Source organism: Bombina bombina, chromosome 10 (assembly GCF_027579735.1).
Source record: "Bombina bombina isolate aBomBom1 chromosome 10, aBomBom1.pri, whole genome shotgun sequence".
NCBI lineage: Eukaryota > Metazoa > Chordata > Amphibia > Anura > Bombinatoridae > Bombina > Bombina bombina.
This window is the reverse complement of record NC_069508.1, coordinates 135936845-135953612: the sequence shown is the minus strand read 5'-3', so window position 1 is coordinate 135953612 and position 16768 is coordinate 135936845. Positions and strand designations below refer to the sequence as shown.

At 35.5% G+C, this 16768-nt stretch overlaps 1 protein-coding gene across 1 annotated transcript in view; it reads left to right on the top strand.

Moving 5' to 3' along the window:
• The window catches only part of RABGGTB (Rab geranylgeranyltransferase subunit beta), a 47063-nt gene extending 33349 nt beyond the window's left edge, over positions 1–13714 (top strand). The window contains exon 9 of the mRNA XM_053693341.1: positions 1074–13714. Within this exon, the coding sequence (XP_053549316.1) occupies positions 1074–1214 (141 nt within the window). The 3' untranslated portion in view covers positions 1215–13714. The remainder of the gene's footprint in view (positions 1–1073) is intronic.
• The last annotated feature ends 3054 nt before the right edge of the window (positions 13715–16768 follow it).

Below are 16768 nucleotides of genomic sequence, written 5' to 3'. Positions count from 1 at the left end.
TATCAGAATAACAGAATATTAAAATACATTTATTAAATTCACATAAACTAGGGTACCCTATGTACATATAACAATTCGATTGAAAACAATTAAAAAATTAGTTAAAAACAATAGAGTAAGTGCCCCTCAGGAGAGAGGGGAATACCAAAACATATAAACACAAAAAAAATGTGTATTAAAAGTCCCACATGATATAAAAAGTCTAATAAGTAGTGATATCCTTAACAAATGTCCTGTGTAACAAATCCGATGCCCTAGCAGTAGACCTCTTGAGAGAGGCCCAGCTTTGGGGCCGAAACGCGTTGATGTACATCTTATAAGTAGTCCCTGCTCGAGTTTACATATAGAGTAAGCCTATTTTCAACTAAGTTTATATTTATATTAGCGTTATTGCACTATGATTTTTGTTTTCACAGGTACTGCAATTTTTTGGATACTATTCGATTTCTTATTCACTTTTTTCACTTTTCTCCAATTTTTTTATTTTATTTTTTTTTAATTATTTTTTTATCATATATTTTTGATTACCATCTTTATTTTGATTTCTTGGATACCCATCATACACAAAGGATTAATTGGATTCACAAGGGCACCGGATTTGTTACACAGGACATCTGTTAAGGATATCACTACTTATTAGACTTTTTATATCATGTGGGACTTTTAATACACATTTTTTTTTGTGTTCATATGTTTTTTTATTCCCCTCTCTCTTGAGGGGCACTTACTCTATTGTTTTTAGCTAATTTTTTAATTGTTTTCAATCGAATTGTTATATGTACATAGTGTACCCTAGTTTATGTGAATGTAATAAATGTATTTTAATATTATTCCGTTATTCTGATACTTTAGCCTACAGCTGGCGCTCCCTCTTTCTATATTATTAGACTCTGTATAGCTGCAATGCTTTTTATATTTTCTTTCACACCTTTCCCTAACTATATTTTTTCCTTTGATATCTGCGCAGTTTCGTAGTAAAACATATCTGAGCAGAACTGACCATGGTTTTTATTACTAGAGATTTAGAACTGCGCTTCCAGTTTCACCTCTGACGCTCCTTTTGTTGCTCACAGGTGGATCCCTTTCACACGCTGTTTGGAATTGCTGGGCTATCTCTACTTGGAGAAGAAGGCATTAAGCCGGTTAATCCTGTCTTTTGTATGCCTGAAGAAGTCCTTCGAAAAATAAACCTTCAACCTGAACTTGTGCATTAACCTTTAAACAAAGGTTCTGTGTATGAGCGTTCGTTGCTTCAGATAGTAACTTATATAATTTTCAGGGCAGCTGAGAATGTGTATGGTGGGAAGTATATTGAATTTGTGACTTAAATATCTTGTCATTTAAAGGGACATTAAACATGTTCTGAATGTTACTCAATTGGTTTCAGCAGCAGAGATAAAATAGGCATTTACATCAAGTGAAAACTAAATTACAACATGGCAGCACCCACTATTTTATAAAAACTAAAACTTTACACTTATTTTTTCAATATGTGAACAATAAATATCATTTTAAACAGTAAAACTGCACATATTTGCTTTTAATACAGCAATATGTTTGGCATTTATGTAGTGTTCAGTGTCCCTTTAAAATGTAAGGCATTTCTATTTAATCAGTTTGTCCTCTTCCTACAAGCACTTAAGGTACAGGATAAAATTGTGTGGTTGAAGGGACACTAAAAACAGATTTTGTTCTTTCATTATTCAGATAGAGCAAGAATTTTTAAGCAACTTTCTAATTTTCTCCTATTATCAATCTTTCTTTGTTCTCTTGGTATCTTTATTTGAAAAAGCTGGAATGAAAGCTTTGCAGCCGGCCCATTTTTGGGTAGCGCTTGCTGATTGGTGGCCACATTTAGCCATTAAATCAGCAAGCGCAACCTAGGTGCTGAACCTAAAATGGGCCTGCTCCAAAGCTTTTATTCCTGCTTTTTATCTGAATCACGAAAGAAAAAATCTGTGTTTAGTATCCCTTTAAGGAAGGTTGTATTATGTAACATTTGTGTAGCATAACTAGGCATACACAATACACATCAAATCACACGTTTAAAGTACCAGTATTAACAGTGCTTGAAGCCATTTACAGCACACTAATGACAAAGGCTAAGGGGTAATTTTGATTACATTGTATTAATATTAAATGCATTGGTATATTTTATGGCAATGCAAAATAGGTCATTACTTGCCTCTTTTTTTAGTAGCAGTATCTAAAACTTAAGGGATAGAAAGGGCAAAATTGAAATGTTCATTTTGCAGTATACTTACATTAGCAAACATGCTTCTAGTAAAAGTTATAACTATTTTTCTCTGCAGCATACGTACATATCTGTGAGGCCATGTGCACAAGTATTCACACACCCCTCAACTTCTCAAAGAGTCAGTAGTGGCTTGTATGACACAAATTACATCTTAAAAAGGTAATTTTCCAGCCTCCAATAGATTTTTAAAAGACCTTTATTTGTTTCTTACAGGGTCCATTATAATAAGGTTGTTATAATGGACCCTGTAAGAAACAAATAAAGGTCTTTTAAAAATCTATTGGAGGCTGGAAAATTACCTTTTTGAGATTGACATTGGGGTTTGGCTAACCCTTTCCTGTGCCCCTGATTGAAAAGGTGCTGTCTCTCACTACTATTTTTCATACAAATTACATCTTCACATAAGCAATACACACCACTGCTAACTCACTGAGAAGGTGGGGCTGTGAATAATGCAAAAATGCTTTTATTTAAAATTTAAATACATTTATTTACAATTCAGTTTTGACCTTTCTATCACTGAACCCATTTTTTTTTATTATGTGACTCAGATAGAGCATGCAATTTTAAGCAACTTTCTAATTTACTCCTATTTTTAAATTTTCTTCATTCTCTTGGTATCTTTATTTGAAATGCAAGAATGTAAGTTTAGATGCCGGACCATTTTTGGTGAAAAACCTGAGTTGTCCTTGCTGATTGGTGGATAAATTCATCCACCAATACAAAAGTGCTGTCCAGGGTCTGAACCAAAAAAACCCCCGCTTAGATGCCTTCTTTTTCAAATAAAGATAGCAAAGGAACAAAGAAAAAATGATAATAGGAGTAAATTAGAAAGTTGCTTAAAATCACATGCTCTATCTGAATCACAAAAGAAAAAAAATTGGGTTCAGTGTCCCTTTAAGAAGTTTCTGTTGAGAACTGTGGAAATATTGTTTGATGTGAAATTATATGAGTCTTGTTGAAAACTGTAACAATTTAACAAAATGCACAGTATATAGGTATATTCATTTTGTGATTGGCTGATGGCTGTCACGTTATACAGGGGGAGGGAAAATTGGGTTAACTTGGAAATTTTCCAGAAAATATTTTACTGATCATTGCAAATTGAAAGCAAGTGTTGTATTTTTTTTTATTGTGTATTTGTTAATTATTAAATTCTACTGTATTTAAGTTATGAAATAGATCTGCACACCTTCTGTGTTCACCTATGGAGATTCATTGTGTGAAATCACTCTTCAAAACTTAGTGAATTGGCTAATAGGATTACATAGTAATTTGGAAAAAAAAATATATATATATAGTTTTTTATGGAGAGTCCTCTCGATCCTTAAACCTTTGAGTGCTAAGCACTTTCCCACCTGGGTGCTAAGATTTTTCTAATTTTTTTTTTCTTCAGACCCCCAAGACTTATACTGTTGGAAAGGTTAGGCAATTACCTTTCCAATGGTGGGTCTTGTGGGTCTGTAGCTGCTTAGATGCCTGAGATACAGGCTTCTAAGCAGCATGCCCCCTGCTCCTATACTTAACATTGTTAAGTATAAATAAAGTTGCACGGTGACGTCATCACGTTATTGTGCGTGACGTCACCACAGAAAACGGGTAGCCCCAGCGATGCCTGTCACTATACAGGCACGATCGCTAGGGTAGGAGCGGGTAGGAGCCCCCAGATCTCCCTCAAGGTGGAAGAGTGCTAGTGACGGCTCTGAGCAGTCATTAGTACCAGAGTGGTAAACTCTGTGACGGCTCAGAGCCGTCATTAGCAGTTAAAGGGACACACAACCTTTTTTTTTTTTTCTCTCTCATGATTCAGATAGAGCATGCACTTTTAAGCAACTTTCTAATTTACTCCTATTATTAATTTTTCTCCGTTCTCTTGCTATTTTTATTTTAAAAAGCAGGAATGTAATCATAGGAGCTGCCCCACTTTTGGTTCAGAACATGGGTAGTGCCTGCTGAATGGTGGTTAAATGTAGCCACCAATCAGCAAGTGCTACTCAGGTACTGAACCAAAAATGGGCTGGCGTCTATGCTTTTTCAAATAAAGATAGCAAGGAAAGGAAGAAAAATGTATAATTGGAGTAAATTAGAAAGTTGTTTAAAATTGTGTGCTCTTTGCTTTCTAAATCATAAAAGAAAAAAATGTGGGTTTTATGTTATCTACTCTCAGTGCATGCAAGTTATTTGTTTTACCACCAGACGAGTAGAGATAATAGCTTGTGAAGCCCACCGAAAGGTTTTCTCATATGTATTGTAGACATTTTGTATATATGTACATCACTGTGTATACATCTATAAAAAATTTAGATTTGTTCCTTTTGATTATGTGTTCACCATAAATATGAAAATATATGCTGTATCTGGTGGGAAAATGCAGCCATGATATGAACCAATTAAAGGGACAATATGAAATAACATAATTTATGTAAGAACTTACCTGATAAATTAATTTCTTTCATAGTGGCAAGAGTCCATGAGTTAGTGACGTATGGGATATACATTCCTACCAGGAGGGGGCAAAGTATCCCAAACCTCAAAATGCCTATAAATACACCTCCCACCTCACTCATACCTCAGTTTAATGTATAAAGTAAGTAGTGAGGTAAAAAAAAAAAAAAGGACTAAAAAGCATACAAAAAGAGGAACTAGAAAAATAATGTGCTTTATACAAAAAAATCATAACCACAAAAAAATAGGATGGGTCTCATGGACTCTTGCCACTATTAAAGAAATTAATTTATCAGGTAAGTTCTTACATAAATTATGTTTTCTTTCATGTAAGTGGCAAGAGTCCATGAGCTAGTGACGTATGGGATATAATACCCAAGATGTGGAAGTTCACAAATCACTGGAGAGGGAGGGCTAAAATAAAAACAGCTATATCCGCTGAGAAATTTAAATCCAAAAAAATAATTTTCTTAAAAAATTTCAAAAAATTCAAATCAAATGCACTAGAATCAAACTGAGACAGCTGCCTGAAGAACCTTCCTACCAAAGGCTGCTTCCGAAGAAGCAAACACATCAAAATGGTAAAATTTAGTAAATGTATGTAAAGAAGACCAAGTTGCTGCTTTGCAAATTTGATCAACTGAAGCTTCATTCTTGAAAGCCCAAGAAGTGGCAACTGATCTAGTAGAATGAGCTGTAATTCTCTGAGGCGGAGACTGCCCGCCTCCAAATAAGCTTTGTGAATCAAAAGTTTCAACCAGGATGCCAGAGAAATGGCAGAGGCTTTCTGACCTTTCCTGGAATCAGAAAAAAATAACAAATAGACTAGAAGTCTTTCTGAAATCTTTAGTAGCCTCAACATAATATTTCAAAGCTCGTACCACATCCAAAGAATGTAAAGACCTTTCAAGAGTATTCTTAGGATGGAACAACAATTTCCCTATTAATATTGTTAGAATTCACAACTTTAGGCAAACATTTAAATGAAGTCCACAAAACAGCTTTATCTTGATGGAAAATCAGATAAGGAGACTCACAAGAGAGCAGACAATTCAGAAACTCTTCTAGCAGAAGAGATAGCCAAAAGAAATAACACTTTCCAAGAAAGTAATTTAATATCCAGAGAATGCATGGGTTCAAAAGAAGAAGCCTGTAAAATCTTCAATACCAAATTGAGACTCCAAGGAGGAGAAATAGATTTAATAACAAGTTGGATATGAGTCAAAGCCTGAATAAAACAGTGAATATCAGGAAGCTTAGCAATCTTTCTATGAAATAAGACAAAGCAGAAATTTCTCCTTTCAAAGTATTTGCAGACAACCCTTTATTCAAACCATCCTGAAGAAACAGTAAAATCCTAGGAATTCTGAAGAATGCCAAGAATAATCATGGGTGGAACACCATGAAATATATGTTTTCCAAACCTGATGATAAATTTTCCTTGAAACAGACTTACGAGCCTGTATCATAGTGCTAATCACTGAGTCAGAGAAACCTTTATGACTAAGCACTAAGCGTTCAATTTCCATGCCTTCAAATTCAGAGATTTGAGATCCTGATGGAAAAACGGCCCTTGAGACAGGTCTGGTTTTAAAGGAAGTGGCCAAGGCTGGCAACTGGACATCCGGACATGTTCCTCATACCAAAACCTGTGAGGCCATGCAGGTGCTTTTAGAAACACATAGGATTGTTCCATTATGATCTTGGAGGTCACCCTTAGAAGTAGAACCAGAGGCAGAAAAATGTAGGCAGGTTGGTAAAACCAAGGAACTGCTAAAGCATCCACTATCTACGCCTGAGGATCCTTGGACCTGGAAAGGTACCTGGGAAGCTTCTTGTTTAGACGAGAGGCCATCAGATCTATTTCTGGAAGACCCCACATCTGTACAAGGTGAAAAACACATCTGGATGGAGAGACCATTCCCCCGGATGTAAAGTATGACGGCTGAGATAATCCGCTTCCCAATTGTCTACACCTGGGATATGAATCGCAGAAATTTGAGAAGAGTTGGATTCCGCCCAAGAAAGTATCCGAGATACTTCTTTCATTGCGGAAGGACTGCAAGTCCCTCCTTGATGATTGACATATGCCACTGTTGTGATATTGTCTGTCTGAAAACGAATGTAAAGTTCTCTCTTCAATAGAGGCCAAGCATGAAGAACTCTGAAAATAGCATGGAGTTCTAAAATATTGATTGGTAACCTCGCCTCTTGAGGATGCAAAATCCCTTGTGCTGTCAGAGACCCCCAGACAGCTCCCCAACCTGTAAGACTTGCATCTGTTGAGATCACAGTCCAGGAAGGACGAACAAAGGAGGCCCCTTGAACAATAAGGTGATGGTCTAACCACCAAGTCAGAGAGAGTTGAGTGTTGGGATTTAAGTATATCAGTTGTGATATCCTGAGTATAATCCCTGCACCATTGGTGCAACATGCAAAGCTGTAAAGGCCTCATATGAAAACTAGCAAAGGGGATCGCGTCCGATGTTGCAGTCATGAGACCTAAAACTTCCATGCACATAGCCACTGAAGGGAAAAATAGAAACAGAAGGTTTAGACAAGCTAAAACCAACTTCATGTGTCTCTTGTCTGTCAGAAAGAGTCATCGACACTGAATCTATCTGGAAACCTAAAAAGGTGACCCTTGTGTGAGGAATCAAGAAACTCTTTTGTAAATTGATCCTCCAAACATGACTTTGAAGAAACCACACTAGTTGTTTTGTGTGAGATTTTGCTTCATGAAAAGATTGAGCTAGTACCAAGATTTCGTCCAAATAAGGAAACACCGCAATACCCTGCTCTCTGATTACAGATAGAAGGGCACCGAGAACCTTCGAGAAGATTCTTGGAGCTGTCGCTAGGCTAAACGGAAGAGCGACAAATTGGTAATGCTTGTCTAGAAAAGAGAATCTCAGAAAACGATAGTGGTCTGGATGAATTGGAATGTGAAGATAAGCATCCTGTAAGTCTATTTGTGGACATAAAATTACCTTTCTGAACAAAAGGCAGAATAGTCCTTATAGTTACCATCTTGAAAGTTGGGACTCTGACAAAAATTTTTTTTAAATTTTTAGATCCAGACAATGAACAGATTTGAATAAAAACCCAAGCCCTGTTTCTGCTGAGGAACTGGAACAATCACCCCTGAAAGCTCTTGGTATGAAACACACTTCTGAAAAGCCTGAGCCTTCACAGGGTTTGTTGGAACATGATAAAGAATCTTCTCATGGGAGGTCTTATTCTGAAACCTATTCGATACCCTTGAGAATAATATCATGAATCCACTTATTTTGAACAGAATCTGCCCAAATGTCTTGAAATAATTTCAATCTGCCCCCACCAGTTGAACTGGTTTGAGGGCAGCACCTTTATGCAGTCTTAGGGTATGGATTTGGTTTCTTATAAGGCTTGGGTTTATTCCAATTCGGAGATGGTCTCCAATTAGAGCCAGAGTCCTTAGGGGAAGGATCGGTCTTTTGTTCTCTATTCTTACGAAAGGAACAAAAACGATTGAGAGCTTTAAACTTACCCTTAGATTTCTTATCTTGGGGCAGAAAACTCCCTTTCCCCCAGTGATAGTGGAGATAATAGAATCCAATTAAGAACCAAATAAATTACCCTGAAACGATAGAGATAGTAATCTAGATTTAGACACCATATCGGCATTCCAAGATTTAAGCCATAAAGCTCTTCTAGTAAGAATAGCTAAAGACATAGATTTAATATCTATCTTAATGACATCAAATATAGCATCACAAATGAAATGATTAGCATGTTGAAGTAAAAGAACAATGCTGGACAATTCAGGATCTGATAACTGCTGTGCTATGCTGTCCAACCAAAAAGTTGAAGCAGCAGCAACATCAGCCAAAGAAATAGCAGGTCTAAGAATATAGCCAGTATGTAAATATGCTCTTCTAAGATCAGATGTAATTTTCCTATCTAAAAGATCCTTGAAGGAAGTACTATCTTCCATTGGAATAGTAGTAGTACGTTTGGCAAGAGTGGAAATAGCCCCATCAACCTTAAGGACTTTTCCCCAAAACTTTAAATTGGCCACAGGTAAAGGATATAGCTTTTTAAACATAGAAGAAGGGTTAAAAGAAGCACTAGGCTTAGACAGCATCTGGAATAGGAAAAACTTCAGGAGTAACCTCAGAAGTTTTAAAAACATAATTCAAACATTTGCTAGTTTTGTTATCAAGAGGACTAGACTCCTCGATACCCAAAGTAAACAATACTTCCTTTAATAAAGAATTAATATCTTCAATCTTAAAAAGAAAAGTTGATTTGTCAAATTCAGTCTCTGAAGCAGGATCTTCTGAGCCATAGAAATCATCAGCAGAAGATACTTCAGTATGCTGTCGATCAATACAAATTTAATCAGATTTATGAGGTTTGGAAAGACCTTTTACGCTTATTTGAAGGCGAAATAGCAGTCATAGCCTTCTTTATGGCTGCAGCAATATACTTTTTCACATCTGCAGGAATATCATGTATATTAGATGTGGCATAACAGTAGATGTATTTGTACTTATAGAAACATTATCAGCATGTAATAATTTAGTATAACAAGTGCCACATATTTGAACTGAAGTAAGATCAGCTTATTTACAACAAACACTCTTGGCTTTGGTATAATTGTGTTCAGGCAGCTTAGTTCCTATAGTAACATCAGAGGCAGGATCAGTTTGAGACATCTTGCAAAATGTAACAAAAAAAAAAAAAATAACATTTAAACAAAATATCCAATTTCCTCAAAATAGCAGTTTCAGGAATGGGAAAAAAATGCTTATGATAAAATTCTTATACAAAAGTAAAATCAAAAGCAAACATCATAGCCCTTTATAAACAAATGAGAGCAGTGAGCAAAATCGGGAGAGACTTAATATAACAAATTTTGGCGCCAAAAATGATGCAAACAAAGATGACGCAAATGCAGGAAAAAAAACGTTCGGCACCAAAGCTAACAAATGAAATGACGCCAAAAACAATTTGCGTCAATAAAGACGCCAGAAATGATGCGACTCGCGTCAGGACAGACCCGACTTCTCGACAAAAATTATGCAATAAAAAATAGCATTTTGTGTCATCGCGAGCCTATTAACCCACAAAAATTTAGAAAAAACAGACTCCAAGCTACAACTAACTGGAACCCCAGGTAAGAAAAAAATACCTAAAATCTCTCATAAACATAATTTCCCTGCTGAAACTGTTAGACTGCATAGGGAAATACACAGACCTGACTCATGACAAATATATGTAATATACATTAAAAACTTTAAAATATAAAGTGCCAAAATATAAAGTGTCTTAAAAAAATGATCTATACTTACCTGAAGACACCCATCCACATATAGCAGACAGCCAAACCAGTACTGAAACATATCAGTAGAGGTAATGGTAGAGGAGTATAATGTCGATCTGTAAAGGGAGGCAGCAGATGAATCCCTGCGACAGATTTACAGAGAGCCCTCGAATAGATCTCCCATAGGCGAATACATGGTGTCATCAGGCAATATTCCCTTCACATCCCTGAGACAAACACTGTACTTAGAGTGGAATTGGGCTTCAAAATGCATAGAAGCGCCATTCACAGAAGAAAATCAAGCACATCTTGCTTCACAACCTCCACAAGGAGGCAAAGTTTGGGGGAAAAAAAGGTATAAGTGAGGTGGGAGGTGTATTTATAGGCATTTTGAGATTTGGGAAACTTTGCCCCCTCCTGGTAGGAATGTATATTGCATACATCACTAGCTCATGGACTCTTGCCACTTACATGAATGAAGTCTTTAAATATGTTGACATTTTTTGTCTGAAAAATATGAAGCATAAGCTTTTTAGATTTACATTTAAACTAATATACCAGTGCACTTTTTATTAGTGCTTCTCAGCCATGCTTTCCTGGACAGTTATGAGTTACACATGATGCAGGGTGTGCAGGCAGGAACATGTATTGTGCCTGTGGGACAGCATGTGAATAGTGTTGCTGGACATCATTATTTATTTCCCTCCCTGCAAATCCTACAGCATGTGTAACTCTTAACTGTCCAAGAAAACATGGCTGAAGTGGCAACCCTAATTCCAATTAATGTTCATTGGCAGATAGGTACTTTCTATTAAGGGGACAGTAAAGTAAAAAAAAAATCTTTCATGATTTAAATAGGGCATGTAATTTTAAACAACTTTCCAATTTACTTTTATTACCAATTTTGCTTTGTTCTCTTGGTATTCTTAGTTGAAAGCTAAATCTAGGAGGTTCATGGGCTAATTTCTTAGACCTTGAAGACTGCCTCTAATCGGAAAGCATTTTGACAGTTTTTCACCACTAGAGGGCGTTAGTTCATGTGTTTCATATAGATAACATTGAGCTCCGGCACGTGAAGCTCCTAAGAGCAAGCATTGATTGGCTAAAAATGCATGTCTGTCAAAAGAACTGAATAAGGGGGCAGTTTGCAGAGTCATAGATACAAGGTAATCATAGAGGTAAAAAGTATATTATTATAACTGTGTTGGTTATGCAAAATTGGGGAATGGGTAATAAAGGGATTATCTACCTTTTTTAAACAACAAAAATTCTGGTGTTTACTGTCCCTTTAAACTAATGCTTAAAGGGACATAATACCCATGTGCTAAATAATTTGAAATGGATGCAGCATAACTGTAAAAAGATGACAAGAAATTATCATCTGAACATCTGTGTAAAAATGAAAGATATCTTACCTCAAAATTTCTTCAGCTCACAATAGTAAGCTGCATGTTGAGAAAAAGTGAAAAAAAGAGCCATTCAGCTTAATCAGTGCTGAGATCATACTTTGCTTTAATGTGATCTCATGAAATTTAACTGAAATCATGTGAGAATTTATACTAAACTTCCTTAAAGGATCACTAAACCCAAAAAAATTCTTTCATGATTCAAGTAGAGAACACAATTTTAAACATCATTCCAATTTATTTCTTTTATCTAATTTGCTTCATGTTTTTTAGATATCTTTTGTTTAAGAAATAGCAATGCACATGGGAGAGCCAATCACACAAGGCATCTATGTGCAGCTACCAATCAGCAGCTTCTGATCCTATCTAGATATGCTTTTCAGCAAAGGATATAAAGAGAATGAAGCAAAATAGATAATTGAAGTAAATTAGAACGTTGTTTAAAATTGCATGCTCTTTCTAAATCATAAGAGAAAAAAAAATTGGATTTCATGTCCCTTTAAAGTGAAAAGGGAAATAACATGTGCCTGCACATGCAAGATGTATGCTTCCTTGCAAGTCCCAGGACTAGCATCCTGATTGGCTGCTTCAAGTCCCTTTACAATGGGATGTGGCTACTGAGGAAATTTTGAAGTAAAATATTATTTTTGTTTGTTTACATAGAGATGTTCAGGGGATATTTTCTAGTCAGTTTTTACAGCTATGCTACATCACTTTCAAGTGCTTCAGCATTTGTGTATCATGCCCCTTTAATTAGCATTATCAAAAAGCATCTATCAACCAATGAAAGTTAGCAAGAAATACATATCAGCCGATGAACATTAACTTGAAGCACTTATTAACCAATTTGCATTAGTGAGAATTAGCAGGAAGTACACTACCTATACCGTTGTATAAGTTTCAATTTAAAGGGACATGATACCCCAAATTTTTCTTTCAGAATTCAGATAGAGCATGCAATTTTAAACTTCCCAGTTTACTTATATGATCAAATTTCATTCACTTGGCATCCTTTGTTGAAGGATCAACAGTGTGCATTGGGTGAGACAGTGACTAGAGGCATATATGCGCAATCACCAGCTAGCTCCCACTAGGCAATTTCTGCTCCTAAGCATGCCTAGGTATGCTTTTCAACAATGGATACCAAGAGAACAAAGCAAGTTAGATAATAGAAGTAAATTAGAAAGTTGTTTAAAATTGTATGCTCTAACTGAATAATAACAAGTTTATTTTTGACTTTATTGTCACTTTGAATTCAAACCCGTTTTAACTTCACCGTTTTCATGGAGAAAAATCTACAACTTTAAATCCTGCTTTTTCATATGGGTGACAGAATTATCTTGATTATTTAGCCCATTGAATTTACATTCCCTAAGTTATTTGTAATCAAAACACATTTAACTTCAGAACTTTAACAATATTTAAAGGGACACTCAAGTCAAAATAAACTTTTATGATTCAAATAGAGCATGCAGTTTTAAAAGGACACTAACCCCACATTTTTTTTTCAAGATTGAGATGGAGCATGAAATTTTAAGCAACTTTCTAATTTACTCCTATTATCAATTTGTCTTCGTTCTCTTGCTATCTTTATTTAAAAAGGAGGAATGTAAATCTTAGCAGCCAGCCCATTTTAGGTTTATCACCATGGATAGTGTTTGCTTATTGGTGGCTGACATTTAGCCACCAATAAGCAAGCATAACCCAGGTTCTCAACCAAAAATAGCCGGCTCCTATGCATCACATTCCTGCTTTTTAAATAAAGATAGCAAGAGAAGAAATAAAAATTGATAATAGGAGTACATTAGAAAGTTGCTTAAAATTGCACACTCTATCTGAATCAAAAAAGAAAAAAATTGGGCTTAATGTCCCTTTAAGACACTTTCCAATTTACTTCCATTATCAAATTTTACACAGTCTTTTTATATTCATACTTTCTGGGGAACAATATCCTACTGAGCATGGGCACAAGCTCACAGGGTATACGTATACTACTTTGTGATTGGCTGATGTCTGTCACATGAAACAGGGTGCCGGAAAATGGGAGAAAAAAATAAATTTGCCAGAAAAAGATCTACAGTTCTTTTGTAGAGCATATTACTCAAGTAGAGCACATGTCACATATTTGTTCCTGCAATATACACACCTCAGTTTTATATCATAAATGTTCAGAGATAAAGAAGGTGGATTTGATTGGTTTCCTTGTGTTTCGAGCCACAGGGTCAATCAACTGTAACCAGCATTTCATTTTTAGATTTTCAATTTATAGCAGTTAATAAACTTTAAACTGGTGAACAACAGTGTTTCCTGATTTATTGTAATCCACTCACTACACAGATGCAATCTCTTCTCTAAATTTATGGATGAGGAAAATCTAATGTAGCAAAAAAAAAAGTATAATTTAGAATTCAGCATCGATTGATTAATTACAGGTAGCCCTCAGTTTACGCTGGGGTTAGGTTCCAGAAGGAATGGTTGTAAATCGAAACCGTTGTAAATTGAAACCCAGTTTATAATGTAAGTCAATGGGAAGTGATGGAGTTAGGTTCCAGGCCCCTCTCAAAATTGTCATAAGTCACACCTAATACATTATTTTTAAAGCTTTGAAATGAAGACTTTAAATGCTAAACAGCATTATAAACCTAATAAAATAATCACACAACACAGAATATATAATTAAACTAAGTTAAATGAACAAAAACATTTGCTAAACAGCATTATAAACATAATAAACTAATCACACAACGCAAACAGTTCTTTCTATGCATTCCAATCTGGACTGATTTATAGACAGGAAGATCTTGTTCCTTTGAAATCTGCTTGATAGCTCAGGTCTCATTGCTCATTCTCAATGCTTTTAAATAGCAGTCACATGACTGGAAAAAAAAGGTTGTTTCCTGAAATGGTGTAAATTGAACCGTTGTAAAACGAGGGCCATCTGTGTATTGGTAAATTGAAAGGGTTATTCAGACAATAACTCCCAACATGTCATTTTTTTAGTTTTACTTGAACAATGCAAAATTGCTTAATTCTAACTCTACGCAAGTGACAGTCCCCGGTCTTCAGTTAAAGGGACAGTCAAGTCCAAAACAAACTTTCATGATTCAATTAGGGCATGTCATTTTAAACAACTTTCCAATTTACTTTTAATACTAATTTTGCTTTGTTCTCTTGGTATTCTTAGTTGAAAACTAAACCTTGGAGGCTCATATGCTAATTTCTTAGACCTTGAAGGTCACCTCTTATCTGAATGCATTTTGGCAGTTTTTCACCACTAGAGGGCGTTAGTTCATGTGTGTCATATAGATAGGATTGAGCTCACGCACATGGTGTTACCTAGGAGCCAGCACTGATTGGCTAAAATGCAAGTCTGTCAAAAGAACTGAAATAAGTTGCAGTTTGCAGAAACTTAGAAACAAGGTAATCACAGAGGTAAAAAGTGTATTATTATAACTGTGTTGGTTATGCAAAACTAGGGAATGGGTAATAAAGGGATTATCTATCTTTTTAAACAGTAAAAATTCTGGTGTAGACTGTCTCTTTAACTCATGTGAGGGACTCTTGTTACTGGCTTATAACAACCTAATTATTAAAGGGATAGTAAAGTCCAAATTAAACTTTCATGATTCGTTAGGGAATGTCATTTTAAACAACTTTCTATTTTACTTTTATCATCAAATTTGCTTTGTTCTCTTGTTATTCTTAGTTGAAAGCTAAACCTCGATAGACTCATGCTAATTTCTAAACCCTTGAATGCCGCCTCTAATTTGAATGCATTTGCCAGTTTTTCACATCTAGAGGGCGTAAGTTCATGTATTTCATATAGATAACATTGTGCTCATGCACGTGAAGTTATTTAAAAATCAGCTCTGATGAACTGCCCGTGAGGCAGGAAACGCGTCGGCTGTGGTGTCTGTCTGTGTGCTGTATCGGTTATGCTTTTAACGCAAGTAATGAATAAAAAGTATTTTTAATTTAAGAAATCTCTCCCTGCCTTTACTACACTGGGATTGTGAAGTTTGTTTGTACTTTTGCCTTTTTGAAAGAGAGGGTTTAGGAGAGCCCTAACTGTTCCAGTGTCGAGGAAGCCGTCACCAGTGTATTTTACCTAGTGTGCTATGAGAGGTTTAACGCTGTAAGTGCACTTAGGTTACATTTGCCGCCAGTGCATCAAGGTAATCGCTTACTGTGAAACTACGGAAGATTCAACTTTCAGGTAGATTTTTACCATTCCTGATCGCCATCAAAGCGGTAAGCCCTTTGTCTCTTACACATGTCTTGGATTTAAAGGGACAGTCTACACCAGAACTTTTATTGTTTTAAAAGATAGATAATCCTTTATTACCTATTCCCCAGTTTTGCATAACCAACACAGTTATATTAATATACTTTTTACCTCTGTGATTATCTTGTATCTAAGCCTCTGCAAACTGCTCCTTTATTTAGCCAATCAGTGCCTGCTCCCAGATAACTTCACATGCACAAGCACAGTGTTATCTATATGAAATACATGAACTAACACCCTCTAGTGGTGAAAACCTGTTAAAATGCATTCTGAAAAGAGGTGGCCTTCAAGGTCTAAGAAATTAGCATATGAACCTCCTAGGTTAAGCTTTCAACTAAGAATACCAAGAGAACAAAGCAAAATTGGTGATAAAAGTAAATTGGAAAATTGTTTAAAATGACATGCTCTATCTGAATCATGAAAGTTTTTTTTGGCCTAGACTGTCCCTTTAAATGTTGAAATCATTGCATTATACTTACTCTGTGATATCCGCACTAGTGGGACCTTTGCTAAGGGTTGTTTTCACAAGAGATTTATATGAATGACATTTATGCTGCCTAAGTCTACAAAGTTTAGGATACAATTGTATTTAAAAATCAGCACTAATTGCCAGAAATGCAAGTCTGTCAAAAGATCTGAGATAAGGAGGCAGTCAGCAGAAGCTTAGATACAAGATAATTACAGAGGTAAAAATTATATTAATAAAACAGTGTTGGTTATGCAAAACTGGGGAATGGTAAATAAAGGGATTATCTATCTTTTTAAACAATAACATTTTTGGTGTTTACTCTCCCTTTAAATGAAAATGTTCTGTAAGAGAAAAGTTCTAGTCCTACTATTTTAGGGCAAGAATAATAATATTTTAAAGTACAAATTAAAGAGACATGAAATCTAATTTTTTTTCTTTCATGATTCAGATGGAGCATACACTTTTTTTTTTGTTTAAATAATTTTTTTTATTGAGGTTTGATATACAATAAAAATATAAACAAAACATCAACCACTGCAATGACTCAGAAATAAGAATCACATCAGATGTCTTGAAAGAAGTATTATACAAGCATACA